Source organism: Ahaetulla prasina, chromosome 1 (assembly GCF_028640845.1).
Source record: "Ahaetulla prasina isolate Xishuangbanna chromosome 1, ASM2864084v1, whole genome shotgun sequence".
Taxonomy (NCBI): Eukaryota; Metazoa; Chordata; class Lepidosauria; order Squamata; family Colubridae; genus Ahaetulla; species Ahaetulla prasina.
Window position 1 is genome coordinate 255,393,890 of NC_080539.1, and position 27,420 is coordinate 255,421,309.

At 40.5% G+C, this 27,420-nt stretch overlaps 3 protein-coding genes across 8 annotated transcripts in view; 2 read left to right on the forward strand and 1 right to left on the reverse strand.

The window, feature by feature from the left end:
* COL18A1 (collagen type XVIII alpha 1 chain) overlaps positions 1–3,238 on the forward strand; it is a 197,963-nt gene extending 194,725 nt beyond the window's left edge. For all 4 annotated transcript variants that reach the window (XM_058154791.1, XM_058154766.1, XM_058154775.1 and 1 more), the window contains one exon: positions 900–3,238. In XM_058154791.1, coding sequence (XP_058010774.1) covers positions 900–1,113 — 214 coding nt within the window. In that variant the 3' untranslated portion in view covers positions 1,114–3,238. The remainder of the gene's footprint in view (positions 1–899) is intronic.
* On the reverse strand, positions 2,012–26,530 carry SLC19A1 (solute carrier family 19 member 1). 3 transcript variants are annotated; one of them, XM_058154814.1, is made up of 6 exons: positions 26,392–26,530; positions 15,217–15,530; positions 9,417–10,173; positions 7,035–7,227; positions 6,092–6,233; positions 2,012–4,919 (listed from the first exon to the last, which is right to left on the reverse strand). In XM_058154814.1, exons 2-6 carry the CDS (start codon positions 15,382–15,384, stop codon positions 4,725–4,727), a joined length of 1,455 nt encoding a protein of 484 aa, XP_058010797.1. In that variant the 5' UTR covers positions 15,385–15,530; positions 26,392–26,530; the 3' UTR covers positions 2,012–4,724. The 3 variants fall into 3 exon arrangements, with proteins under 3 accessions (XP_058010797.1, XP_058010787.1, XP_058010806.1); XM_058154804.1 differs by lacking the exon at positions 26,392–26,530 and adding an exon at positions 25,837–25,984; XM_058154823.1 differs by lacking the exons at positions 15,217–15,530; positions 26,392–26,530 and adding an exon at positions 10,267–15,047.
* Positions 26,531–26,558: 28 nt separating this feature from the next.
* LOC131183997 (membrane-spanning 4-domains subfamily A member 12-like) overlaps positions 26,559–27,420 on the forward strand; it is a 43,660-nt gene continuing 42,798 nt past the window's right edge. The window contains exon 1 of the mRNA XM_058154861.1: positions 26,559–26,603. The gene's annotated coding sequence lies outside the window, so the exon portion shown is untranslated. The remainder of the gene's footprint in view (positions 26,604–27,420) is intronic.

Consider the following 27,420-nt stretch of genomic DNA (forward strand, 5'->3'; position numbering starts at 1 on the left):
GGCCCCAGCCTATTTTTTCCTTTCCCTGGGGATAGGTCAGGGGTCAGCCTGGAGCCATATTTGGCTCTTTCATCCCTGTGCTGCGGCTCCCTGTTGCTGGTCAGCACCACAATTTTGAGAGGAGTTAGCATGGCATGCCAGGAGGAGACTCTATGGCAAGGGGCAGGTTTTCCGTTCGGCTCCACAATTGTTAGGGCTTTGGTTAGGACAGGTAGCGGAAAAAGGGCACCACACTAGGAGGAGACTCTATGATAGGGGAACCGGACTTCAGGTCGGCTCCAGAATTGAACGGGGGCTTCCAGTTAGGACCTTTGTGGCTCTTTGAGTATTTAAGGCTGCTGGGATAGGTAATATGATTTGCTCTGATTTTCTTTAACTTTATGGCGCATAAATAGTGATCACAATAGCTAAGACACTATTAGGCACTACAAAGCCTACACAAAATCATGGTCCACCAATCAAGGAGGTGCATCAGATTAAGCCATAGGATGGTTACACTGTTATGAACCTAACCACTATTCTTAAACTATGATTTATCCCTTATTAAGTTGCACTATTAAGAGCCATGTAGTGCAGTGGTTAGAATGCAGTATTGTAGGCTAATTCTACCGACTGCCAGCAGTTCGATTCTAACCAACTCAAGGTTGACTCAGCCTTCAATCCTTCCGAGGTCAGTAAAATGAAAACCCAGATTGTTGGGGGCAATATGCTGACTCTGTAAACTGCTTAGAGAAAGCTGTAAAGTTCTGTGAAGCAGTATATAAGCCTTAAGTGCTATTGCTGCTGAGCCAGCCAAGTATAGTTAACTCAATTATAGCTAAACAGTAACATAGAAAGGTATGTGAACAGTCACAGTGCTTCTATGTGTGAAATGGCCTTGACGTGAGAATATTTTTCAGGCCTCAGAAGTACGTGTGGCACGGCTCCGATTCCAAGGGACGGCGGCTAACAGAGAGCTACTGCGAGACATGGCGAACGGATGACACCGTGGTGACTGGCCAGGCTTCCTCGCTGGCATCAGGCAAGCTGCTTGAACAGAAGAGCAACAGCTGCAGAAACGCCTTTATCGTCCTGTGCATCGAAAACAGCTTCATGACATCTTCCAAGAAATAGAACCCCTGAATGTGCTGATTGCGAGTGGAGGCGGGGAGTCCAAATGCCCCCCTTCTGCAATGGGGAGCAGGCAAGGCATTCCTCCCCCTCCACCATCAATCAGGATAATGTGTGTCCAGCCAGTTTCATAATATAGCAACCAAGCAGATAAATGAACAAGAAAGCCAAAGAGCGTCTTCTTATGATTTCCAGCACAGATCTGATGCTGTTTTTGTGTTCTCGTCTCCTCTGAGCAACATTGCTGGAGGGGCTCAGGCAGAGCAGGATTGGTATGCAGGGCAATCTCCAGGCAAGTGCAGCTCCCAAAATGGTTCTGGTTCTCTCTCTCTCTCCTGCCCCGTATGTAAAATTTCCTGTTTCCCTGATCACCTCCCTTTCCCTCTCGCCTTTCCAAACAGTCCACAGGTTCTTTAAAGGAGAAAACCAAAGTCAAGTGGGATGTCAGAAGATCTATTTATTTGCATTGACTTAGTAAAAAGAAGGCTTCCCCAAACAGGGAGAGTGCTGATGGTGTTGCCTTTGGAAGCCCTGTTAAATCCCAATAACTTGGCACGCAGGGTACCATCTGCTGTTCTATGAGGGGCATGGAGCTAAAGGAAACATATGATCTTGCTGAAAAATTCAGGACCAAAATTAAGAGTTTTATAGGCCCCAGGCAGGCATTCCTGCATCAGCCCCGCATTACCTCAAAAACTTTCTTTTCCAAAAAAGTTGCCCTGGCAACTCTGCTGGCCCTGCCAGCTTTTTCAGCTGCTTTTGCTTTTTAAATTTCAGACACAGAAGGAAATAATACTGCTCCCTTCAAAGGCTATTTGCAATCCCTGCTACAGAGTTTACAACATCCTTTGCAAAAACAGGGTCAGGGGAAAGTGACGAAGAACACTAGTCCTTATTAGGCACCATTCTTCCTATGTTCTTTAATTACCCATTTCTTGTTCTTCAGAGAGACAGCAGTGTTCAAAGGAACCACCTTAAAGGTAATTTAAATGTAGGGTTTTCCTTGGAGGCCTGGAGGGAAACACAATCGGAGCAAAACTGTCACAAAAAAGAATCTGTATTTTGCTCCTTTATTGAGGATTTGTTGTTATTGTTAAAAAATATTTTTCTTCTCTGCCTTGCAGGGAAGTTGCCATTCTTTACCTCTGCCCAACATTTGCCACACAGAGTGAGTTACAGCAAAATCTGGGGACCCCAGAGTTCCCATTAGTTATCAGAGCCCTGCCAATCTTCTTCCCTGGCCCTGTTGATAGCAGCCACCTCTTGGAGAGAGAGAGAGTTTGTTCCAGGCCGACCATCCCATTTGCCTTCAAATCTCAGCTACAAAATAACCAGAGAACACATAACAAGCCTTCTGGCTTTAAAAAGCAGTTGCCAGGTAACAGCGGATTAGACAAGAAGGCCAAATGCACCCACAAGGAGCTGCCTTCAGTATGTCAGCTAAAATCCTGACAAACCCCTCCCCCCCCACACGCTAGTGGAGGCTGGAGGTTGAAATCAGTTAAATGCTGTTAGCCAACCCTCTCAAACCAAAGTTAAAAGGGACCCACCCCTCCAGTCTTTAATTGTGTCTCCTAACACTGGGACAGGAACCATGCGCACACATTCCAAAGCATTAAAAGCACAAGGATATTTCAAGAGGCGGAGACGTCTGGAGCACAGACTGGAGTTATGTCTTTAAGTGCTTCGTTCCCCTATAAAAGCCTGGCTGGATTCCTGACCCTGACTGCAGCCATTTTAAAAAAGCCATCGTAAGGGCAAGTCGCAGCAAAGCAGCTTGGCATCTCTCCTCTGCGGGTAGACTTAACTGCTATGGAATGTCTGATCCACATCACCGGTCCCAAAACTCAAGCCAGGCTGATGCTTGCTCCATATCCATTCATTTGAGCTGGTTTTTAAAAACCAAGGTGCTAAATTCCTACCTAAGCTTTGTTTTTAATTGTCCTAATAAAATGTTATTACTGCGGTGGGGAAAAGTCATACAGTCAGTTTTCTTACTGTCTACTGTATTTTGTGACATTTTAATGCAGTTTTAAAAGCCTGTGGACCTTTATATCTTTGTCAGTTGCGTGATGTGTATTATAAACTGTTTTCTAAAGGCACTGAATAAAGGAAAGTATCCTCCTGACTGCGTTGTAGTGGGTCTTTACTGAAATCTTAAACCTGGACTGGAGCATAAGAACTGGTAAGAGATGCTTCTGGGTATACCAGCATCCGGGGAGGACCCAGAGCTTCAGTGTTGGAAGCTATGACTCCTAAGCCGTAAGACTTGCTGCATCTTTGAAATAATAAAAAAATACGCATTGTAAACTAGAATGTTCAACAAGCTTAGAAATACATACAAGCTGCTGCTTGAAATTTCTCTGCTTACGTTCTGACCTAGTTTCCTTTCAAATCGTGCTTCTCCAGCGGGCTCCTGAAGGGATCATGTGAGTCAGCTCCATTTAAAAAAAAAATGGCTTGAAAAGAAATGCTTGAGTCTTGTGAAAGAGGAGCACAAGCAGGGGTGAAATCTAAAAATTTTCCCTATCGGTTCTGTGGGCGTTGCTTAATTGGTGGGTGTAGCTTGGTGGTCAGGTGACTGAATGGGCATGGCCAATAATAATCAATAATAAAAATAATAAAGTATACAAAACTTGGGAGCACACCGGTCTACCTTCTTTAAAAATAGAGGCACTGGTCTACCAATTGCCTTTTTTTGGGAGGCACCAGTCTACCCTCTTTAAAAATAGAGGCACCGGCCTACTATCCGCCTACAGTGCTGATCAGCTGTACTGCGGCCCTTTGAAGCGCCAGGGCAGTCATTTAAAGCCGTTTGCAGCTATATCACCACCGAGAGCTTCAGGGACAGAGAAGAGGAATAGCGAGGCGTTGGGGGGACAGGGATTTTTGCTACTGGTTCTCCAAACTACCTGCCCCCCATCACTACCGGATCACATGATCCGGTCCGAACTGGGAGCATTTCACCCCTGAGCACAAGCATTAATAAAAATGCAAGCTCTTGGTTTCCAATGAAGTCGACTGGATTGCCTAGTTCACTTTGGTCCTATGTCAGTATTTTCATGAATTTAAGGGCATTTTTTAAGCCTGGTAATGTCATTCTTTGCAATATGTTTTCTGAGTGTGGCAGATTACAATCACCAGGGGTCAAATGCAAAAAGTATCTGTTTTCCTATAAGGGGAAAACAGACGTGTTTTCCATTACTATGAGTCACATCACAGTATATTAACCAGTATCAACGTTAAAAGTGCCTTAGTCTAGCTTGCTCTGGTGATTGGCAAATTTACATGACAGAACTAGGAACATAAATGTTTAAAAGCAAATTCATACAAACATAAAATTAAGTGCCCAATTACAATATTGGTAAATATTTCAGTATAACTTGGCTCAAGAAACGGAGAACTGTAGCTGCCAGAAAAGTCAACTGCACCAAGGTTGCATTTGAAACCAAGCAAGCTTTTCTCTGAGCTTCTGCAGAGATCCAATATTGTGAAAATAGGGATGCATTGACTTTGATAAGTGCTGATTGTCATGACAGCTGCACTGGTCTCATCTCAACTGAGACCTTGCAGGAAAACTCATCTCCATGTACATACACACATTGTGCTGTTCCTCAGGCTTTGGAACTAGCCAGTTCTGGGCTTCCCTCCTTGTCCAAGTTCTCCCCCTGAACTGGGCTGCAGAGTTCCTTGGCTGGTGTGGTCTCTTGTTGGGGTGCCTTGCAAGCATTGTGCCTGGCCATCATGTACACAAATGACAAAAGATACAGCGTGGCCAGAACAGTGAAGTAGCCAAAGTAAACGTAGAACTGGAAGAGAAGAAAATGCAGGAGTATTTTGAGAAAAAACAATACAGGGCTTCATTAAGCTCAATGCACTAAAAAAAAAAAAGCATCAATCCACCTAAGGATTGAAAAAAAATTAGAAATGGACCTTTAAAAGAATAGTATAGGTACTCCTCGACTTACGATCACAATTGAACCCAAAATTTCTGTTAAGTGAGATCTTTATTAAGGGAGTTTTGCCCCATTTTATGACCTTTCTAGCCACATTTGTTAAGTCAGGGGTCTGCAATCTTGGCTCTTTTAAGGCTTGTGGACTTCAACTCCCAGAATTCCTCAGCCAGCTTTGCTTTGCTGGCTGAGGAACTCTGGGAGTTGAAATCCACAAGTCTTAAAAGAGCCAAGTTTGTAGACCCCTGTGTTAAGTGAATCATTGCAGTTGTTATTAATATTGTGGTTAAGTGAATCTGGTTTCCCCATTGATTTTTGCTGTTCACAAGATCCCAGAACACTTACAACCGTCCTAAATATGAACCAGTTGCCAAGCATTTGAATTTTGATCATGTGACCATGGGGATGCTGCAACAGTCTTAAGCGTGAGAAATGGTCATAAGTCACTTTTTTCAGTGCCTTCGTAACTTTGAACGGTCACTAAACGAAATGTTGTAATTCGAGGACTACCTGTAAAACAATAGGGCCATTCAGTGTAGCATCCTACTGTTCACAGTGGCACTCCAGAGGCCTCTTGAAAATTCTACCTCCCCACCACCTGCGATAAGACTTGTTACTTTTGAGCCATAACCTACAGTGCCTGAACACACACCTTGGCCCTATCTAACCATCAGCAGTCAGACCCAGCCTCCTTCCTGTGAATGCCCAGAAGAAGAAGGAAAAGGGACAGGCAGAGGAGTCTTACCACCTCACTGGCAGTGATGTGGAGAATTGGAAGTGAGCAAAATAAGTTCATTTGCTCTTCCTCTTAGCTCAGAATTAGTTTAGCTTTAAGTAGCCCAACCAAATTAAATGGAAAAGTCCCACTGTGAAGAATTATCTGTCTCCACACAAGTTTCCACACAAGCTTGTTGGTTAGGGGAACTTTTATATGCCCCCTCCCCAACGGACAAGGCAAAGCCTTCCTGATAGGCAGCTTGCACTGAACAAGGAGCAGCTAACATAACTATAGAGTAACTTTTCCTTACCTGGGGATGGACTGGGAGAGCCAGACCTCTTTTATCGGTTATGATGATAGTGATGATGGTTTTGAGAACTGTGGCAAGGAAAGTGTTGACACCAAACACCAGAGCGCAGAGTTCTTTGGACAGCGAAGATGCAATCTGGAAGCTTCAGTGAGAGAGAGAAAACAAATTATTATTATTATTATTATTATTATTATTATTATTATTATTATTATTATTATTATTATTATTATTATTATTATTATTATTATTATTTTATTAGATTTATAAACAAATTAGCTTTGTACCACTACAAAATATCCTGAGCGGAAAGAAGAAATACTTCCTGGGTAAGGACTCAGCTGATTTGCTGAAACATCCTTGTGAACAAGGGTCACCCACAATTGCTACTGTCAGTTTTATTTAAAATCTCAAAGTGTTTCAGCAGACTACTTCCTTCCACCTCCCGATATTTATAATATATACGCCAACAAACTGTACAGGATTACAGCCAACCTATCTGAGGACAGCAAACTAGGGAAGTGTATGCTACAGTAATACTACTGCTATAAATTTGAGTGAGGGGGGAGCCTTCTTAGAAAATACTCACTGGAAAATAAGATTTTTAGAAGACAGATTTGTCATCATCATTAGCGAACTATTTTCAAATTAAATGAATTAACCCATTGGTCTGGTAGGATAGTAAGAACATCTGACCCAGTATTTTCCAGTTTTAACATCCTTACAAAAATCCTGCATTACCCTGGAATATTGCACTTTGTTTGGATCCCACTCCACACACTTTACATGTGTTATGTGTGCAAGCATGTAACTTTACAGACACATGAATGATAGCTCTCACTCCAATGCTGAACTGGTTTCCTGGGTTGACGGAAGCTCTATGAATCCATTTTTACCAGTGTACCTAATGTAAACTTAGCTGTCAGTTCTCAACTCCATCACTTACATGGCTATAGGCACGAGAAACTGGTAGGAGCCCCTGAAGAGGACATAGGACACATAGCACAACCAAATATTGGCAGTTGTGTTCATCAATAACAATAGGCCTGCCTGGACTGCTGTCACAACTCCAATCACCAGTTTTGACCAAAAGGCCCATCGGATCTTCACAAAGCCAGCACAAAAAGCAGTGATAGCACCTAGGAAAATACAAATGATAGTTAAGAGGGGACAAGTCCTTTATAGCTAAACAGGGCTCTATGCAGTATTCTACCAAGGGATGATGAAGTAAATACGGTATATTCCAGCAATGTCATGGGGGAAAAATATTCTCAAAGAAACTTTCTGATTTACTGAAATGCAAGACTCTTAGCGAACTAATTGTCCTGCATCCATTTACAATTAGCACAGGGCCCCCCCAAGGCTATGTGCTCTCCCCACTTCTCTTCTCTCTGTATACCAATGACTGCATCTCCAATGATCCATCTGTTAAGCTACTGAAGTTCGCAGATGATACAACAGTGATTGGTCTCATTCGAGACAATGACGAATCCGCATATAGACGAGAGGTTGAACGACTAGCCTTGTGGTGCAACCAAAACAATCTGGAACTGAACACACTCAAAACCGTAGAAATGGTGGTAGACTTTAGGAGAAACCCTTCCATACTTCCACCTCTCACAATACTAGACAACACAGTATCAACAGTAGAAACCTTCAAATTTCTAGGTTCTATCATATCGCAAGATCTAAAATGGACAGCTAACATCAAAAACATCATTAAAAAAGGACAGCAAAGAATGTTCTTTCTGCGCCAACTCAGTAAGCTCAAACTGCCCAAGGAGCTGCTGATCCAGTTCTACAGAGGAATTATTGATCTGTCATTTGCACCTCTATAACTGTCTGGTTCGGTTCTGCAACCCAACAAGAAAAACACAGACTTCAGAGGATAATTAGAACTGCAGAAAAAATAATTGCTACCAACCTGCCTTCCATTGAGGACCCGTATACTGCACGAATCAAGAAGAGGGCCGTGAAAATATTTACAGACCCCTCGCATCCTGGACATAAACTGTTTCAACTCCTACCCTCAAAACGATGCACTGCACAACAGAACAACTAGACACAAGAACAGTTTTTTCCCGAAGGCCATCACTCTGCTAAACAAATAATTCCCTCAACACTGTCAAACTATTTATTGAATCTGCACTACTATTAATCTTCTCATAGTTCCCATCACCAATCTCTTTCCATTTATGACTGTATGACTATAACTTGTTGCTGGCAATCCTTATGATTTATATTGATATATTGACCATCAATTGTGTTGTAAATGTTGTACCTTGATAAACGTATCTTTTCTTTTATGTACACTGAGAGCATATGCACCAAGACAAATTCCTTGTGTGTCCAATCACACTTGGCCAATAAAAAAAAATAAAAAAAATCTATTATTATAGCTCAGGGGTCTGCAAACTTGCCTCTTTTAAGACTTGTGGACTTCAACTCCCAGAGTTCCTCAGCCAGCAAAGCTTCAACTCTGGGAGTTGAAGTCCACAAGTCTTAAAAGAGGCAAGTTTGCAGGCCCCTGCAGGCCCCTGTTATAGCTGATGCATATATCGACTACATATAGGCTATTCAAGGAGGCTGGCTCACAGTGTAGTGGATTTTGTCCAAGACCAGAGAGATGGTGAATCAAACCAAATGCACCTAGACTCACATGGATTTTAGGATGGTGTAAATTAATGGGGGGGGGGGGAGTTTAGGAATAAAGTTGCAACTTTAAGAAGATGTTATGATTGCAGTAGAACTGTTGTGAAATAATATAAAAAGAAATATCATTATCTCAGGGAAATATCAGAGTTCTTTTTATAAGGTGTCGATCACCTCTTCCAATGGTGGTTTTTTCTTGCTGGAAGTGATCTTTTTGACATAGATGACATGAACTGAGCCTGTAATCTCTGCCAACGAAGCAAATAAGACATTCATTTTACACACTTGGGGAAGTTGCATACCTAATAAGATTTGACCAAGCAAAAGCACATTCACTGCAGGCTTAGCACCTTGGCCATGTTTCCCTACAACTTTCTATGCAAGGTGACTAACACAGGTTATCTCATCATTCCCAAATGACTTTTACAACAACAACAGCTGTAGATTTCTTAGTTCTACAAGAATGGGACTCACAATCAAATAATTATAGAGTATACATGATGACCTTAGTATGAATAACAGAACCTGCCTTTGCATGAAGCTGCTTAGGTAAGTGGAATTGGATAGTCTACTCATTATTACTGGAGCTCCTCGTTAGTCCTTGTTGGGGGCATAGCAGACTAAAAAGATAAATACATAAAACACAATGCAGAGGAAGAGAAATATCCATATATACCAAGTAGGGTAGAAACAGCTTCCACTCCACCATTGTAGACCTTTCTGCTGTCCTTGGCGGGATATATTTCATTCCATAAAATGTGCACATAATAAAGCATCAGATAGTAGCCAGCAGAATTGAATATCCACCAAAGGGACCAAAGTCTCAGCTGCGGCATTTGTACAATAGTCCCCAACTCCTTTAGCATCCGGAATAAGACCAGATTTTTCCAGGAAGAGGCCTTATGCCACATGGGCTCTCCTGCCCCAGGGTTCATTTTGTCCAGTTCTGAGGGCGAAGTACCATTACACCAGCTCTTGTTCCTGTTGAAGAAGAGGCTGCGTTTTGGACGCTTCAGGAAGAGAGTCAAGACCAGCCCAAAGCACATGAAGCCCAATGAGATATAATTCACTGTCATGAAGGTGGTGCCTCCAACTGTGACACAGAGTTGTCCCACCATGGAACTGGTGAAGACGCCCATCAGCACTGAAGACCGGGAATAACTGGCCATGCGCTGATAGCGCGACGGAGTGACCAGGGTGAAGATGTAGGAGGAATAGGCTATCCGCGTAGCCATCGTGACGCCGTAAAAAAACTCCATGAACTGCATGGCAATGATGCTGGTACCGAAGATCAGCAGCAGCCAGATAGCAATGTGGCTCAAACTCTGCAGCACCAACATTGGCTTATACCGCAGATAGTCTGTGAGTAGGAAGATGGGCACCAATACTGCCATGTAAGAGTACGATAGGACAGGTGTAATTTCATTGGTCACCTGCAAGAGAAAACCAAACAAAGCGCAACTGATTTACGCTAGTAAGTAAACTAAAGGGATAAAGAGGCCACATGCATTATCATCTCACTTCACCTGTATTCTAATCATTCAGGTCCTCCTTTTACTAATAATTTAGGTGTTTCTTCCTCACATTCTTTTTTTCAGCAACAGATACCAAGACTTATTTTAGGCACTAGCCATCCTGTCTTTGGGAAGCTGGAAACCAAACAACTAGACAAGAAGGATCAGCTGATTCAGAGACACCAGGACTGGGCCTGGGGTATCCATAAGAGAAAGAAACCTCTACCGCTATAAGAACTTGATGCAATGCTGGGTGAATGGAAATACATTGATCACTGGTTGGGCAGGACTGAAAGGAAAGAAAAACAGATTCACAACTAACACAGAAAATTATCAAACGTTGCCAAGCTAGATTATGTCCTGGTTCATCAGACAAACTATTTTTATCAAAATTCCTAGGGATGAAATGGAGTTGTCTGTAATGGGAAATGAAATGACAGCATGTAGCTTATAAAAGAAGGCAAAGCACCTTCAAAATAAAGGACGATTGTGGCTGAAGGGGAGACAGGAAAAAATATCCACTCGCGTGTTGAAGACGATTATTTGAAAGAACACACAGACATACACACATACACACCCCAGCTTATGGAAATACAATGTATAGGAAAACTGAAAGCTGCTTTATGCTTTATACCAACCAGACCACTGTTAGCTGGCTGGTAATATTTCTTTGATATTCAGAGTGGATTTTTTCACAAGATTTTGGACACCTCCTCCCCCATTTAGTTTTTCCAACTGTTACTCTGAGATCTTCGCTCTGGTTGAATTCCACACATATTGCTTGCCAAGGAGTTTGATTAAGCTTCTTACAGTTGCTTTAGACTGGAATTTGACGTGTTTTAGCCATGGCAGCAGAGCAGCAGGAGACACTGAACTTTGGCCGGACTGAGCTACCTTGAGCGCTGACCAACCCTGCTCTCCTAAATTTCCCATAGACAACAGAAGGGAAATATAGAGAATATTAAATTTCAGTGACAAGAATGCCAAAGATTTTGATTCAAGAGATCTTTCTCCTGACCAGCCTGTCATTTTTTTAAAAATAGCCCGTAATACTCCCCAGCCTGATATCTCCCAGAGATTTCTCTTCAAGCATTCTTCCTTGAAATTTGGGGAGGCAAAGTCCAACTTTCTGACATACTCCAGGGGGAAGAATGGTATGTAAGAATATACTTCAGGAAGGATGAATAAAACCTTTTCTGTAACTCAAAGTATTATCAGCCCTGTTAGCATGAGATCACTACACCTTGGCATCTGGTAGTTCATCATTCCTCTATCTTCTACCCTCAAAGGACATCTGTCAACTTGAGCCATTTGTTCTGGTCAAGGAGTATGGACTATTTTAGCAAAAGTAGCTGAGCACACAATTTACAAATGGAGTTGATGCAGAATATATGATGCCTTCTCTATCATATATCTATACTTCTAGATCAGAGATGGACAACCTGAGCTCCAGGGATCAATTGACATATGGATCAGGGGTGAAATCCAGCAGGTTCCAACAGGTTCTGGAGAACCGATAGTGGAAATTTTGAGAAGTTTGGAGAACTGGCAAATACCACCTCTGGCTGGCCTCAGAGTGTGGTGGGAATGGAGATTTTGCAATATCCTTCCCCCAGGAGGAGAGGGAATGGAGATTTTGCAGTATCCTTCCCCTGGAGTGGGGTAGAAATGGAGATTTTGCAATAGCCTTCCCCTGCCACGCCCACCAAGCCACACCAACAGAACCGGTAGGGAAAAAATTTGGATTTCACCCCTGATATGGATTGATTTATTTGCAGGACCCTTTGAACCACAGCTGCTGAAAATCAGTGGCATGATTTGCTGAGGTAAGGAACATGCAAAAACTACAGCACAAACTCTAGAATTTAGGCTTAAATTTATGAGGCGTGCACCCTCCCCAACTGCCTCCCACAAAGCTAGACAAAATACGGAGAGTACACCAGCCCCATTAATAGCTATAGTTCTGCCTACTGTGGTACCTAATCTCCTCAGAAATAATGAAGTACTTCACTCTGCAAAACATTGCCCTTCATGAGATTCCTTCGAACCCTTTCGATTTCCAACCTTTAGCATCTTATTCAGCTGTGAATCTTCTCTTACAACGCCATCTGAAAATGTTTTCTTCTATGGCATGCCTATTGAGACGTTCACTCTGGTGCCTTTTTAATGTCAGACCAGCCCATTTTTCTTACCGAAGAATTTTTGTAACTACAGGTAGTCCTTGACTTACAACTACAATTGAGCCCAAAATTTCTGTTGTTAAATGAGTTTGACCCCATTTTACGACTTTTCTTGCCACCATTGTTAAGTGAATCATTGCAGTTGATAAGTTAATACCTTTGTTGTTACGTGAATCTGGTTTCCCCATTGACTTTGCCTGCCAGAAGGTCACAAAAGGGGATCACATGACCATGGGACACTGCAACCGTCATAAATATGAACTAGTTGCCAAGCATCTGAATACTGGTCACGTGATCATGCAGATCACAGAGCTGCCCAGAGTTGGTTGAAAGATCAGCAGCTATATAAATGTTTTAAATAAATAAAAATAAATAAAAACTTTGCCCCCAAAACTTCCACTATTAGACAGATTGAAGTGAACATTCTACTCCACAACTCTCTGCCCATTATAGCAATAGCATTTATACTACTTCACAGTGCTTTACAGCCCCCTCTAAGCGGTTTACAGAGTCAGCTTATTGCCCCCAACAATCTGGGTCCTCATTTTACCCACCTCGGAAGGATGGAAGGCTGAGTCAACCTTGAGCCTGGTGAGATTCGAACTGCCAAATTGCGGGCAGCCGGCAGTCAGCAGAAATAGCCTGCAATACTGCACTCTAACCACTGCGCCACCTTGGCTCTTTTGATACACAGCACTACAAAAAGAAAAGAAGTTTCCATAAGTCAGGCGTGATCTCTCCCCTCTCCCCCCAAACACACAGCTAAATCTGCTCTCAGCATGTGAAGAAGCTGCCACACACTAATTGATAACCTAGGGTGCTGAGCGTTGTTCACTCATTCAAAAAGCACAGCAGTCAGGCAGAACAAAGTGTTTGGGAACAGATTGCCTGTGTGTGATTGTTTTTTTGCCAAAATGACAAGAGCTGCCAATGTCCCAGAGAGACCTCGCAAGGGATCAGAGAAAAAATAGACCTTGCTCATTACTAAAAGAAGATCAAGTGTTCAAATAGAAACTTAATGAAACCAGAGCAGCAGGTCACAGCCACCTACACATAGCCATTGCAAAAGTCCACCTTTGAGGAGGGCAGTTAATTCCTCATTCTAAGCCTTTAGTTCTTTAAAACTACTAAATGGAGAAACCCATAGAACATTAAGTGTTTTTTAAAAAAATTTTTAAAGAAATAAACCAGTAGTATATTAGCTAGTTGAGAGATTGGTCAATGGTTCTTAAGAAAATAGCCTGAAATAAATATTAATCTGTATTTAGAATGTTTTAAAAAAAATACCTGGAAGATACCCAACCTCATAATCATTTTTAGATATGCTTATACTTCTATAAAAATAGTTATACCCAGGTTTCTACTTAAAAATAAGTGGAACAATGGAGTATGTTACTATATCAAAAATCAGTACCTCAAGCTCCCATAAGTCATCTGCTACCTAGGAATAGACTTATATAGCACTTCACAGTGCTTTACAGCCCTCTCTAAGTGATTTACAGAGTCAGCATATTGCCCCCAACAATTTGAGTTCTCATTTCACCGACCTTGATAAATGTTAAATGCGGTCTTCGGTCGGCTCAATTTTACTCAATCCATGGAATTAGTGGGAATAACCATTCATCTGATAAAGGGAACAGTGTGATTCTCAAAATTTAGCCTACCATCAGCTCATCAACGGAGTCAATATCACAGTTTGGAACGGGATGAACCAGCTCCAAGCAAGCTGGAGAAATTTGTAAATTGATTTCACCAAATTTAGGAGACCACCTGTAATTGGCACAAAGTATTAAATGAGGCAGAGCAGCTACAGAATAATCATGGAATCCCTTCTACAAAAAACAGAAAAGGGCAAGAAGAAAATGGTGAGGGAAAAGAAGAACAAAATAATACCAAAAGAGGAGGAAAACTTTATAAGCATTTATTTTTGGCATTTTTAAGGGTTCTAATATGTGCTGTGTGATACCTTCACCACAACCAAGATCGTATCATGAAGCCCAGCCTTCCCAAAGTGTGTCCTCCAGATGCACTGCACCACAACTCCAAACATAGCCATCTTGGCTAAGAATGATGAGAACTGTAGCCCAATTAATCTGGAGGGATCCATAATGGAAAGAACGGAATTGAAAGAACAGTCATAAAAGTTGACTCAAGCAATCGGATTAGGCATTTACTTCGCTAGTTTGTATTGTCAAACTATTTGCTGAATCCAAAGTTAAAATGTAAGTCTCCACTTCAGATTATTAGGGCAACAGGCAGCAGGTCAGGTTGAGATTCCTTTCAGCTTTATTTTAACTGGGGGAAAAGGCAGGTCATCCCACTGCTTTATTATTCCAAAATAAGTTTTAATAACTACCATTACTGCATTAATATGTTGAACCAGAACGCAAGCGTACCCATACATTTTCTAATTTAACTCAGAAGCAAGCTAGCTCTGTGGAATTCTCTTCCCATCTCAGCCCTCATGCTGGCCTTTAGGCATAAAAGGTCTATGTAGGTCCACTTGTTCCTAACCCAGTCATCCCTCTTTGCTCCATGAACCCATGATCCAAGAGCCAAATAAAAAGGAGGAAAAAAAATGAGGGTTCGTCATTCTTTCCATGCACTGTTGCAATATACTTTTCCCTCCCTCCACTGTCCCATTAACAGAGTCATTCCTAGCATTTTGTCAAAACTACTGCTGCTCAGAAAGTCTTCTGCAAGACCACTCAACACCCCACATTTCAGGGAATTCTTCAGACCACTTTAACTAATCTGTCCCTTGTGTGTCAGATGACCTCACCTGTTCCTTTGTGAAATTCTTCTCCAATCCCAACAGGTAGGGTGTGATGAAACTCTCTCCAGGTCTAATCTGGCCCATAAAGCCATAGAAACAGAGGTAGCCAACGAGGAACTTCCAGCGAGGGTCTGGTGGAGGGTCAGGAGGCTGTTTTTCTATTTTTTCAGACATAACTCCCCGGTAGCTCCTTGGTCACTTTGAAAAGGAACAGATTCTTTTCAGTGAAAGCCACAATGCTGGATTTACTGTTTGTTCGGTTTCTCTTTTCACTGCTGTGACCAAACTCCAACATGCAGAGGTATGCCTCACTGGTATGTCTGTAAAAAAGAAAAAAGAAAAAAGGAGAGAAGGTGGCACCTCAGAAAATTTCCTGGTGAGAGGATCACAAACTAATCCCTACCTTCATCTTGCCAGGAATGTGTTGCCGTTGCAATATTTCCTGAACAACATTGTGCTCAGTTTCCACAAATGTCTTCTATGGTCTAGCAAATATTTACTTGATACCAGTGACCAATACAGTGGAATGTTTCAGGTCAGCCGGATCAGAATATTTCTTTTCTTTTTTTCTTTTTCTTAAAAAAAAGTGGGGGGGATGATGGAAATCAGGGAACCCAAATAAAGAAACATGGAGCACTGTGGTGAAGCAAAGTTTATTCAGCTGGACTGCTAATAACTAATGCTAATAACATTTCTTCATCTACTGCATTGAAGTTTTGTCAGTGAAACACTCTTTCACTTCACAACACCTCTAGGATAGACTAGGAGGCCAAAAATGAAAGAGTATACAGCGTTCCTCACAGTGGAGGAATGACTTGAATTACACATAAAATCAACGCTACAATACAGAATAGCAATCTGTTATACTAAATTCTGATCATAGTATTGCACTAATTACCACTTTAGAAAGTACAAAGACTTCTTCAAGTCAACTTTGATGTCTTGCGATTTCAAGTTCATATCCACACTTTTCTTGCCAATGCAGAAATATTTTTCTGTTGGCTTTTTTTGTGTTGTTTGTTTGGATTTTCCTGTCTAGTTTACATTGTTGGGATATCCTGGTAGTTTCCCACCTGTATTCTGCCTAATCTTGAAACCCAAGAAATGTCAGTTGGTGCTACATCTGTGAACATTGGTAATTAGCAAGAACTTAATTTCTCATTTCTTATTCACTCAGTTTTATCTCAGTTGAATCTTGTTTTAGTTAGGGTGTTGTAATACACTGGGCATAAAGCTGTCTTTCAAGGTTAACTAGAATTTTCAGCCACATTAAAGGTAAAGGTTCCCCTCGTACATATGTGCTAGTCGTTCCCGACTCTAGGGTTCAATACTCATCTCAGTTTCAAAGCCAAAGAGCCAGCGCTGTCCGAAGACGACTCTGTGGTCATGTGGCCAGCATGACTAAACGCCAAAAGCGCATGGAATGCTGTTACCTTCCCACCAAAGGTGGTCCCTATTTTTCTACTTGCATTTTCGAACTGCTAAGTTGGCAGAAGCTGGGACAAATAACAGGAGCTCACCCCATTATGCGGCACTAGGGATTTGAACCGCTGAACTGCCGACCTTTTGGTCAAAAAGCTCAGCGTCTTAGCTCTCACTAGCATCCAGGACAAGTCTGCCAAGAAAATTGTTGCTTAATGGTCACGGAGAAAGTCCCAGTTTCTGTTAAGGACAAGAAAGGTTTGGATAAACATTACTAAGTGATATGGACCAATGATTTAACTCAATAAAAGACAGCTTCCTATTTTCCTAAGAGTTGCACTGGCAACTGCAATGTGTTGAGCGGTCTATATTTCCCTACAGGTAAGGCATTTTCCCACTAACAATTTATAGCATCATCTAAAAGAGTGTTTTTAAGTATTTTGCTCTTAGGATCCCTGCCCACTTTTAAAAATTATAAAGGATCCCAAAAGAGCTTTCGTTTGTGTGGATTACATTTATCACTATTTCCCATATTAACAATTGACACAGTCATAGAATATTTATTGAATCATGTAAAAATAATATTAAACTCATTCCATATTAACATAAATAAAATACTTTTCATGAAAAGCCTTATTTTTAATGAATTAAAATAATGAGGAAAGTGACGTTAATTTAAAAGTTTGTAAATATCTTTAATATCTTACAAATAATTTTGATTTCAAAGACCCCTGAGATGGTCTTGGGAGATCCTCAGGGCTTCTTGGATCACATTTTAAGAAATACTGTCCTAGAATCATCCATTTATCATTGCCCAAAATAACAGCAAGGACATGCTTTCTATTATTTTAACAAGGGCTGGTTGATACTTTGATGAGATTACAAGTGATTAGTAGAAAAATAGCTTGAAACCTGGTACAAGAATGGCCTGAATAGTCAAGATCACACACTCAGGGAAGTTTTTAATTATTTTTAATTATTACCACAGGAACCTCCAAAGCAATTATTACATTTCAGTTACTCTTAATAAAGTTTTAAGGACTTAAGCTATATGACTACAAAGAGGAAAAATCCCTACTGTTACAAGCAGAGAGTATTTGCATCTAAATTTTTTTAGAAGACTGAAAAATAGAAAATAGAATATTTATCTGCTACTTTTTCAGAGCTCTACACACCCTTTCATTGAACAAATTGTCAAAGGTAGTTGTCCATCTTTTTCATGCCTATTCAGAAATAAGCTCTGTTCTGCTCAAGAAGGCTTACGAACAGATTAATGGACATGGGGCTACAATATGTCTTAATTTACCTTCCCTGTTTTTGACAATATAGTGACAGATTGAAAATGTAATGCAATGTACTGCCTGGCAGAAGTGAGAGATAATTTATGTACATCCACTCTTATTCTCTGGCTATTTTTGCAATCTGTTTCAATGTTACAGAATGGGTTTCGGTCTTCCTCCAACACAGAAAAACAACTCACCAAACTCTGTACAGTGTTTAAACCAGTGGTGGGTTTCAATTTTTTTTACTACCGGTTCTATGGGTGTGGTTTGGTGGGCATTGCATGGAACCGGTGGCTTGGTGAGTGTGGCAGGGGAACGATACTGCAAAATCCCCATTTCCTCCCGATCAGCTGGGACTTGGAGGCAGAGAATCGATGGGGGCGGGGCCAGTCAGAATTTTTACTACCAGTTCTCCAAACTACTCAAAATTTCTGCTACCGGTTCTCCAGAACTGGTCAGAACCTGCTGGTTTAAACCATCCTACAGCACTCAGTTGTATATGAAAGTTGTATAGTATATGAAAAATGGACCCTTCATTGCAGAATTGATGCTACCAATTTGCTGCTGTTATGGTCCAATTATTAGAGAGAATTATTCTACACACATGGATAAAGAAAAGGCAGGGCAGATGAATGCCGCACAGATTTACTAACAAGCTGTTGCCCCGGCATATGAGTTAATGGGGAAATGATCAAATATCTCTCTTAAGAGATCCATATTCTAATTGGATCCCACCTTCAAACTCCTCCAGATTGAATTACATTATTTCATACAGTAATTACTCTATTTTGCCTTTTGTTTAGGTTTTACCCATTTACAGAAAAGCTATTCTCAGTTATTACCATCTCCTTCAGAGATATCTTAACATATCTCTTAAGAAAAGGAAACATGAAGTACTGAACACGTGGAGATCTCAAGGAAGCAATTACTAATACACTCGTTTTACTTTCTTTAGAGCCTCATCTGCTGCCCTTCCTGTTTCCTACAAGACCATTTTTGACTAGGTTGGAAGGAGAGAATTTATGGTTTCACAAAGGTTTCAGTCATTCCAGGATCCATTCAGCTAGTGTCATTCAGCCTCTCCCCAAAGTCATAGAAAATGAATAGCTGAGTTCATTATACAGTATATCTGTACGCTGTATCTCTGATAAGAACTTTATAATGTGCTTAAAATCTAAAGAATCAACAAAGCTTTACATATCCAAAAAATTATCCCACTCTTCAAATATATTAGCACCCCCCTGCTCCAATCCTAGAAAGTCAAACTTTAAAAGCTTTAAAAGTTTATAAAGAACTCCCTTTATAAAAAGAAACCATTGGATGCCACCTCCTAAAATTCTGAAATCCATTGGAGTTGGATTTTTCTCACTACTGCTAGATATTAACTGTATTTAGTCAAAGAACTGTCTAAAAAGAAAAGTGGCAGACTAGGTTTAACAAGTCAATTAATGCTTTGTCAATTTATTTCCTAAAAGGCCTCAAAACAGCATATATGAACGTTACAGAGCAAAGTTCAAACCTGCTTAATTGCACAAGATAGAAATAAAGTCATTCTCCACGTCAATACACATACCTCATTTTATCGTGCTTCGCTTTATCGTGCTTCACAGATATTTGAATTTTTTTACAAATTGAATTAACCTTTTTTTTAGCAATAAAGATTTTTTTAATCATATTTGCACACTAGTTTTTTGACATAATGCTGTTGTACACTTAGTAGGCTGCAACATAGCACAAACATAAATTTTATATGCACTGGAACCACAAATTTGTGTGAGACAAACCCGCAATATCTGTGAGATATGCCTGCAGTCACCTTTACCTCGAAAACAAACCTTTACTCTGATTCAAGTATGTTATATTTATGGTCAGCAATTTGATGCTAATTAAGTCTTTGCTATCCATTACTTTTTTTCTCTTAAATGTACCCTGCCCTTAAGTCATTTGTATTTTCTGTTTTGTAAGCAGACCGTGGATTAGATAACATGCTTCTGAAGTATTTCTGGGGAAGAAATGAGGATGAGGCCAGGCATGGATCCAGCAGTGGGAACAAGAAGATGGCAATAGTCAGCTGGGGCAATGGAGCACTAGGGAGCAGTAGTCATGAAGGGCAGGGTGGCCAGGGCACCTGGGTTGGGGTGGCTATAGCTGCCCAAGGCAGCTGCAGCTTCACGCTGGGCTGTGGCTTCCTGCAGGCCTAGAGAGCTGTGGTGTGCCAGGTAGCCTCAGAGCTGTGAAGCCTCAGGAGTGGTGTCTGGCTAATGACTGACAAGATTTGATTCATGATGAAACAGAGAATGCTGGGATTGCCATCACAAAGTGATGTGCTCATGTGACATTGAGCTTTACAACAGCATCACTTAATGATGGAAATCCTGGTCTCAAATGTAACTCACAATATTGTAGTCCTCAGTTAGTGACTGGTTGATTAGTGATTGTTTGAAATTATAACTCCTCCCCTCCAAAAAGTAATACAGGTCCAGCATTCCAATGGCAGTACTTCACCTACAGTCACATGTCCGTATTTTTGGCACTTGGCTTTCACCTTTATGGCCAGGTGCAGGATTCTGTGTTCACATGATGTGATTTACAATGGTTTTTTTGCCAGAAAAAACAAAACACCCATAAGAATGCATTGTCTCACTTAATGACGGTGCTATTTGCTTGACAACCACTGCATTAGCTTTACAATCATGGCTTTCACTTTATGACTACCATGAAAAAGGTCATAAAATCTGATCAATCATGTGATGTGTCATCTTACAACCATCATGACTTACTATAGAAATTACAGACTTCATTATGGTTGTAAATTGAGGACTACCTGTACCTGTACTCCAAATTAAATATGTCACATGAAGGTTTTTATATAATTTTAACTGTATTATAACTGTACCACGTACTCCAGAAAAACACATACCTTGCAAAATGGATACAGAATAGTAAAATTATATGTAAAAGGTGCTGTTTCAAATGGCAATTGGACTTTATTTTTTCCATGAAGAAGACCTTTTGCTTTTTCAGTGGCCTCAACAACTCTCAGAGAGAGTACTAACAACCAGATGACTGCAAAGGAATATAAGTCCCTAGGGAGATAGGGCGGTATAAAAATATGAATAAATAAATAAATAATAAATAAATATAAATCCTTCCATCCTCCCCACCCTCCCCCCTCAACCATCCAGTCAGAACTGAAGAAGCTTCTTGGATGAGAAGTGAAACATCTTCCTTAAGGAGAAAACAAAGTCCAGTTTCCTTTTGAAAAAGCATCTTTGAGGCAACCATGACCCAGATGACTAAGAATCTCCATAGAAGTTTAGTTATATGTGAAAGAAGATACCAACACATACAATCTATGCTATCTTATTAGTAAATTTTTGTAATAAACAGCCAACTAGATTTTGGCTAGCAGAGCTAACCAAAGTTAGGCTTCTTAATACATGGATGAAGCACCAGGAAATAGCAGGGCTATAAACTAGACTGGGAAGTTTTCAAGAATCACTGGTAAACCAACTTGCATACTGTTTCCAATAAAGTTAGACAGACGTCACTTATATGAAATCTCCAGAGGTTGACTTTGACCTGAAGGAGTTTGCATTACATACTCACCATTAACTGATATAAATGAGGCTTGATGCCAAGGTAAACAAGTACAGAATTTTTGTACTAGTCTGAAATCCTATGCCAACCTTCATGGGTTAAACAAACTCAATGCACTTATAAAAGCAAAGCAAATATGCTCCCAAATATACTGTTAATCTTTTCAAGACACTTTTCTTTAGAGGACATTGAATTGATCTCTTTCAATAGCCATTAAAACAGGCTTTAAATAAAAATACTAAGTAGACTTGTACTTGATAGTGCTCTACTGGAATCAACAGGTCTGAATTTTTCATAACTAACAAGCTTAATTGATTCTTACGAATTTATTTAGTATGGATAAATGTGAATGTTGCCCAATGATGTTATTCTAAGTTAAATGAAAAATTCCACACTGCTGTAAAATTAAAACAATGAGTGCTTTATGTATTTGAATTGAAGGCACTTGGTCTTTCTCCACCCAAACACACATGAAGGCTCATGGAGACTCAGAACAAACATGCATATATCAGGAAACTCTTTCTCAAAAGGATAAGAACTATCACCTAAATTGATAACTGGACCATTAACTTCCAACTGAACTTTTAACCCACCGGGTAACTGAGTTACTCACTTCCAATAATGCAGAGCACTTGGAAAATAGGTTCCTAAAGAACAAATTTAAACAAAATGTCTATCCTACTTCAATTTGTAATCCATGCAAGTTACATTTTACAAACAATCAAACAGGGCAATTATATGGCCCTTCTATTCTGGCAGTCACTACAGCTTAGTTACCCCGCTTGATGACTTAGTGACAAGATTTCCCTCTGGCACCAGCCATAACTGGATGACCATGTAATCCCTGAAGAAGGATGGGGTATAAGCTATTTCCATATAGTGCAGTGCAGTCTGTTATTAACAGCAGCTGCCTGCAATTACTGCAGTTCTAGTCCCACCAGGGCCAAGGTTGACTCAGCCTTCCATCCTTTATAAGGAAGGTAAAACCCTGATTGTTGGGGGCAATAAGTTGACTTTGTATATAAATATACAAATAGAATGAAGACTATTGCTAACATAGTGTAAGCCGCCCTGAGTCTTCGGAGAAGGGCGGGATATAAATGCAAATTTTTTAAAAAAATTGAGTTTGGTTTGCTTTTTCCCTGAAATGTTTTTAAGGTTTTACTACTGTTTCTTTGGCTACCTATTTGCTCATTTGAATTTTCTTTTCAATTCTAATGTGTAAAACAATTAGAGCTGCTTCTGTGCCTGGGTCAGCATTTTGCTGAAGTGTATGTGTGTAGGAGGAAGTAAAAAAGTCATGATCGCACCCCTTTTTAATGTGTGTCACAGATATGACACAGGTAGTCTTCGACTTACAACCATTCGTTTAATGACCGTTCAAAGTTACAACAGTAGTGAAAAAAGTGACATGACCAGTTCTCACAATTATAACCATTGTGGCACCCCACAGTGATGTGATCAAACTTCAGGTACTGGGCAACCAGGATGCATTTACAATAGCTGCAGCATCCCAGGCTCCTAGGATTGTCATTTGCAACCTTCCTAGGAAACTTTTGATAAACAAAGTCAATGAGGGAAACCAGATTTGCTTAACAACTGCATGATTTACTTAACTGTAGTGATTCGCTTAACAACCATGACAGAAAGGTCAAAAAATGGGGCATGGCTCCTTAATAACATGGCTTCGTTCTTTGCTTAGCAATGGAGATTTTGGATTCAATTGTGGATGTAAATTGAAGATTACCTGTACACATAAAATATGAGAAAGAATTAATTGCACAGTCACAGTCATTTTGACTTTTCTGAGTTCCCATCCTTGCAGATGTCCCTAAAATTGGTTAAATAATAATAACTGTTTTCCCATATCATACAAGATGTTCACTTTGTCTTTTTAGTTCTTCATATTCCCTCTGGAAGTTCATTGCTTAGTGTTGATAAGTTATTTTTAACTTTCAAATTGTTTTTTCTCTGTAATTACAATTCCAAGTAATTCCATTTTTTTAAAGTTTCCTTTCTTCTATAAATAAACAGTTAAATAAACTCTGCACAGTGAACATGTACAGAAACCCAGCCAGGAACCAGACAGCTAGATAAAGTTTATGGGTCAGCTTCTAGAAAGTAATAAACACAAAAGCAACAGTCAATTAGTTACCACCTGCCAGGTCATTAGAAGTGGCTTAGCCCCAATTAATCCTAGTAAGGAGCATTTGTGAGTGATTGCTTGTACCCTTATGCTTTTTGCAACCAAGATATGAATTTTGCTCAGTCAGAATTCAAGTCTAAGGTATTTATTGTAATAAAAGAAAGAAAAAATCATGCACTGTTAAACATCAGTATCAATGTTTTAACTTGGCCTTGCCTTCTTAGCCACAAACATTGTCTTAACCTATCTAAGATAGGACTCTCCGCCTTTGTTTCAGTCCAACAATTTTCTAGCACAAAGGTAAAAATGTATGACCTTAGAAGTTGTTGAACTATAAACTCCCATTTTCCTGACTAAGCAGGGCCAATGGTGAGATACTAAGAGATCTGGAGTACATTTAACATCTGGAGGTCTTCTTACTGTCCGTATGCATGCTAGCACAATCATGTGCCAATTCTACACCAGCAGGTCTTGCCGGGCCATATATGCAAGTTTGTATTATTGTCCAAGATCATAAAGCAGATCAGGATTAGCCTCCCTCATTCTGTAGAAAAGATGGTGCACAATTAACATTCATTCAGCCTTTTTACAACAGAGCACACAGATTGGTGTGGCACTCCAAAGACTAAATATTTATTATAACTTTATCACGCATGTTTGGCAAATACTGCAACTACACTCCAACAATCTGAAACCACAATCTTAAACTTAAGAAGGAATAAATCTTATCAAATGCAATGAAATCTACTTTGTGAAAACCTGTTTCACACTGTCACAAGTAAGGACAATTTCAGGTTTTCTAGACCAGGGGTCTCCAGCCTTGGCAACTTTAAGCCTGCAGAACTTCAACTCTTTGCTTTGCTGGGGAATTCTGGGAGTTGAAGTCCTCCAGGCTTAAAGTTGCCAAGGTTGGAGACTCCTGTTCTAGACTGTCTAGAAAGACTAAAGCCTCCTAATTTAGGCTAGACTAGCCTAAAGCCTCTTAATTTCAACCATGAATGGCTCTTAAATGCATATATTATTTTGTTATTAAGTGTCCTTAAAATATAACATCAGCTGCGTTTGATGAAGTGAACTTGCTATAGGGAATAACTGTTGAAAGATGCCTAATTATTTTTATCATGCCTTTGATATACTACTTTTTATCCAACTTATAAAAATGTAAGAAGAGACATAAATGTTTTAACCAAACGTTTTTAATTCATAAGCTCCCATCCCCAAATAAGATAAAGCTTTGAATACAATCACTTGTCCTTTCCTAATCTTCGTTTCCCAATAAGATTACCCCTGTGCACTCCGGACCAAATAGATGCTTCTGTTCCCTGTAATCTTCTCTTTATCACAGAAGTAGTAAACAATTAGCGGGGAATGCAAACATGACAAACTAAATCCATATGCACGTGTTGTGCGCTATAGTCCCACTTAGTGTAAGTGCACTTTGTTTGTTTTTTTTATTTGTCAAGAACATATAAGGTAATAAGTATAAACATGGATTGGATACATACAATAGAGACAAACAGAAAACATTAGGACAGGGAGGTAGGCACGCTGGTGCTCTTATGCACACCCCTTAAAGACCTCTTAGGAATGGGGTGAGGTCAACAATAGAATAGAATAGAATTTTTTTATTGGCCAAGTGTCATTAGACAGATAAGGAATTTGTCTTGGTGCACATGCTCTCAGTGTGCATAAAAGAAAAGATACTTTCATCAAGGTACAACACTTAACAACACTTAATGATAGTCATAGGGTGCAAATTTAACACTTAATGATACAACACTTAATGATGGTCATAGGCTACAATTAAGCAATCAGTAGACAGTTTTAGGTTAAAATTTTGGGGGGGGTTGGGATGAAACCACAATCAGGTAGTGCATTCCAGGCATTGACCACTCTGTTGCTGAAATCGTATTTTCTGCAATCGAGTTTGGAGTGGTTCATTTTAAGTTTGTATCTATTGCGTGCTCGTGTATTGTTGTGGTTGAAGCTGAAGTAGTCACTGACAGGTAGGATCACCATTCTCACGCACCCTCCCTCCCTAAGGAAATAAATAACCTGGGTACGACACTTCGCTGTCCTGCGGTTTCCAGGTGGCCCGACCCAAGGATATTTCTCCGCCAGCCTAAGCTGCACCCTTCCCCGACGAGCCCGCACGGTGCTCTGCCTCTGCCTTACCTCGCTCTCTTAATCCATTAGCTCTGGTTTCTGAACGGGGCACCAGTCCGGCGCTTACTTCGCGAGTGGTTCCCCAGCTGCAGGCTCTTGGCGTACAGACCTATTGCCCAGACTAATCCGCAGTTGTCGCACGTGGAAGGTGGTAGGGACTCAGAGCTCCTGGGAAGTGTAGTTCTTACTGTGGGCAGGCCAGGGCAAGAGCGCGATTAAACTACTATTCCCACAATGCAAGCAGGGCGGAAAAGGAGCAATAGAAATATGTTTATATATATTTATATAAAACCGCTGGCAGACCGACGTTGGCTTTGTTTATACAATGTGCTAAATCAAAACAAAGAATACTTTGCATTGCTATAGTCGCGATCCATCTTCTTAAAAGACTTGCGTGACTTTTAAAATGCAAAGCGGCTTCTGTTAAGGTTACGGATTCCTTTACTTTCAATATGTTTTCGTTTCTTTTTCTTCTTTTTAAGATAACGCGTAGCAGCAATTATAAAGCACACAAATGGAAAGGGGCAGGGAAAGAAGGGCAAATGACATGATATTTTTACTTACAATTAAAGTAACACGCATGGCCATAATCCATCCAATCCTCCCTTTAATCTAGGGTCTAACTGTCTTGAGTGAACTTCTAATGCTGGGGTGAAGATAATTCCATTTCCGGGTTCTTTTATCATCAAAGAGGATGCCTGCTTTGGGTAGCGAGGTTGTTGAAGGTTTTTACTGTTATTGTCGAGGCTTGCCAAGGAACAGCCCATCTGCACTTGGTGAGTTACTTCCCTGCCCTTGTAGCCGCTGGACTTCTCCACTAGAGTTCACAAGCGTCCCATCTTTAATCCTTTAGCTGATGAAACAGAATAGACAGAGTTGGTGCACAGTTTCTCCAACCTTAAAGACAAGTTTGTTTGCGGGCAATGGCAACTGACTCTTAAATTTACATTGCAAAAGTAGTACCTCGATTCTTTTTTATTGCTTTTCCATGCAGTTTTTTTGATAGTACTACCGAAATGGCTTATTGTTGCTTTCTTTGCAGATTTCCCCCCCCCCAACTTCCAGCCCTGGAACTCCCAGGAGTCACCTATCCAAAAGCCTCTCTCTACATTGCCCATAAAGAGAGAGTGGAGGAAAGCAAAGCTTGACTTTTGACCAGGAGATGGGAGAATATTTTTGCATAATGCTTTAATAACACTCTGGGATGTAACTTCAGGTTCAGATGCAGGAGCCTTGTTTTTCCTCCTGGCAGAAAATAAGGATGTTGAAAAGGGGTTTGGCGGCTTACTGTCCAGTTACCCTGCATTGGTCAGTTTCAAATAATTTCCTCCTTGCTTCCCCTAAAGGAAGAGACCACTTCAGGACTCTATTACCCTTCATGTAACAATTTTTCCCATAATCGTGACCTCAGGAAGGGCATCTGACCAGTAAACGCTCAGCTCCATCCAATCTCACCGACTACCCCGAATTAAGGGTTTAGCAGAGGGTTGTAAAAAAAGGGGAGGGGGGAGTTTCCCCATAGGGTGGTTTGTATTTGTGTGTGTGTGTGTGTGTGTGTGTGTGTGTGTGTGTGTGTGCATGGCATGCCTTTAA

What these genes read in the sequence shown, in the direction of transcription:
- SLC19A1 (XM_058154814.1), bottom strand. Translation starts at nt 15,384, where the DNA reads ATGTCTGAAAAAATAGAAAAACAGCCTCCTGACCCTCCACCAGACCCT. An exon ending in TTTCTCGTGCCTATAGCCAT is followed by an intron (nt 6,234 to 7,034) that starts GTAAGTGATGGA and finishes CTCTCACTGAAG; the next exon opens with CTTCCAGATTGCATCTTCGC. An exon ending in CTCTCCCAGTCCATCCCCAG is followed by an intron (nt 4,920 to 6,091) that starts GTAAGGAAAAGT and finishes CTTCTCTTCCAG; the next exon opens with TTCTACGTTTACTTTGGCTA.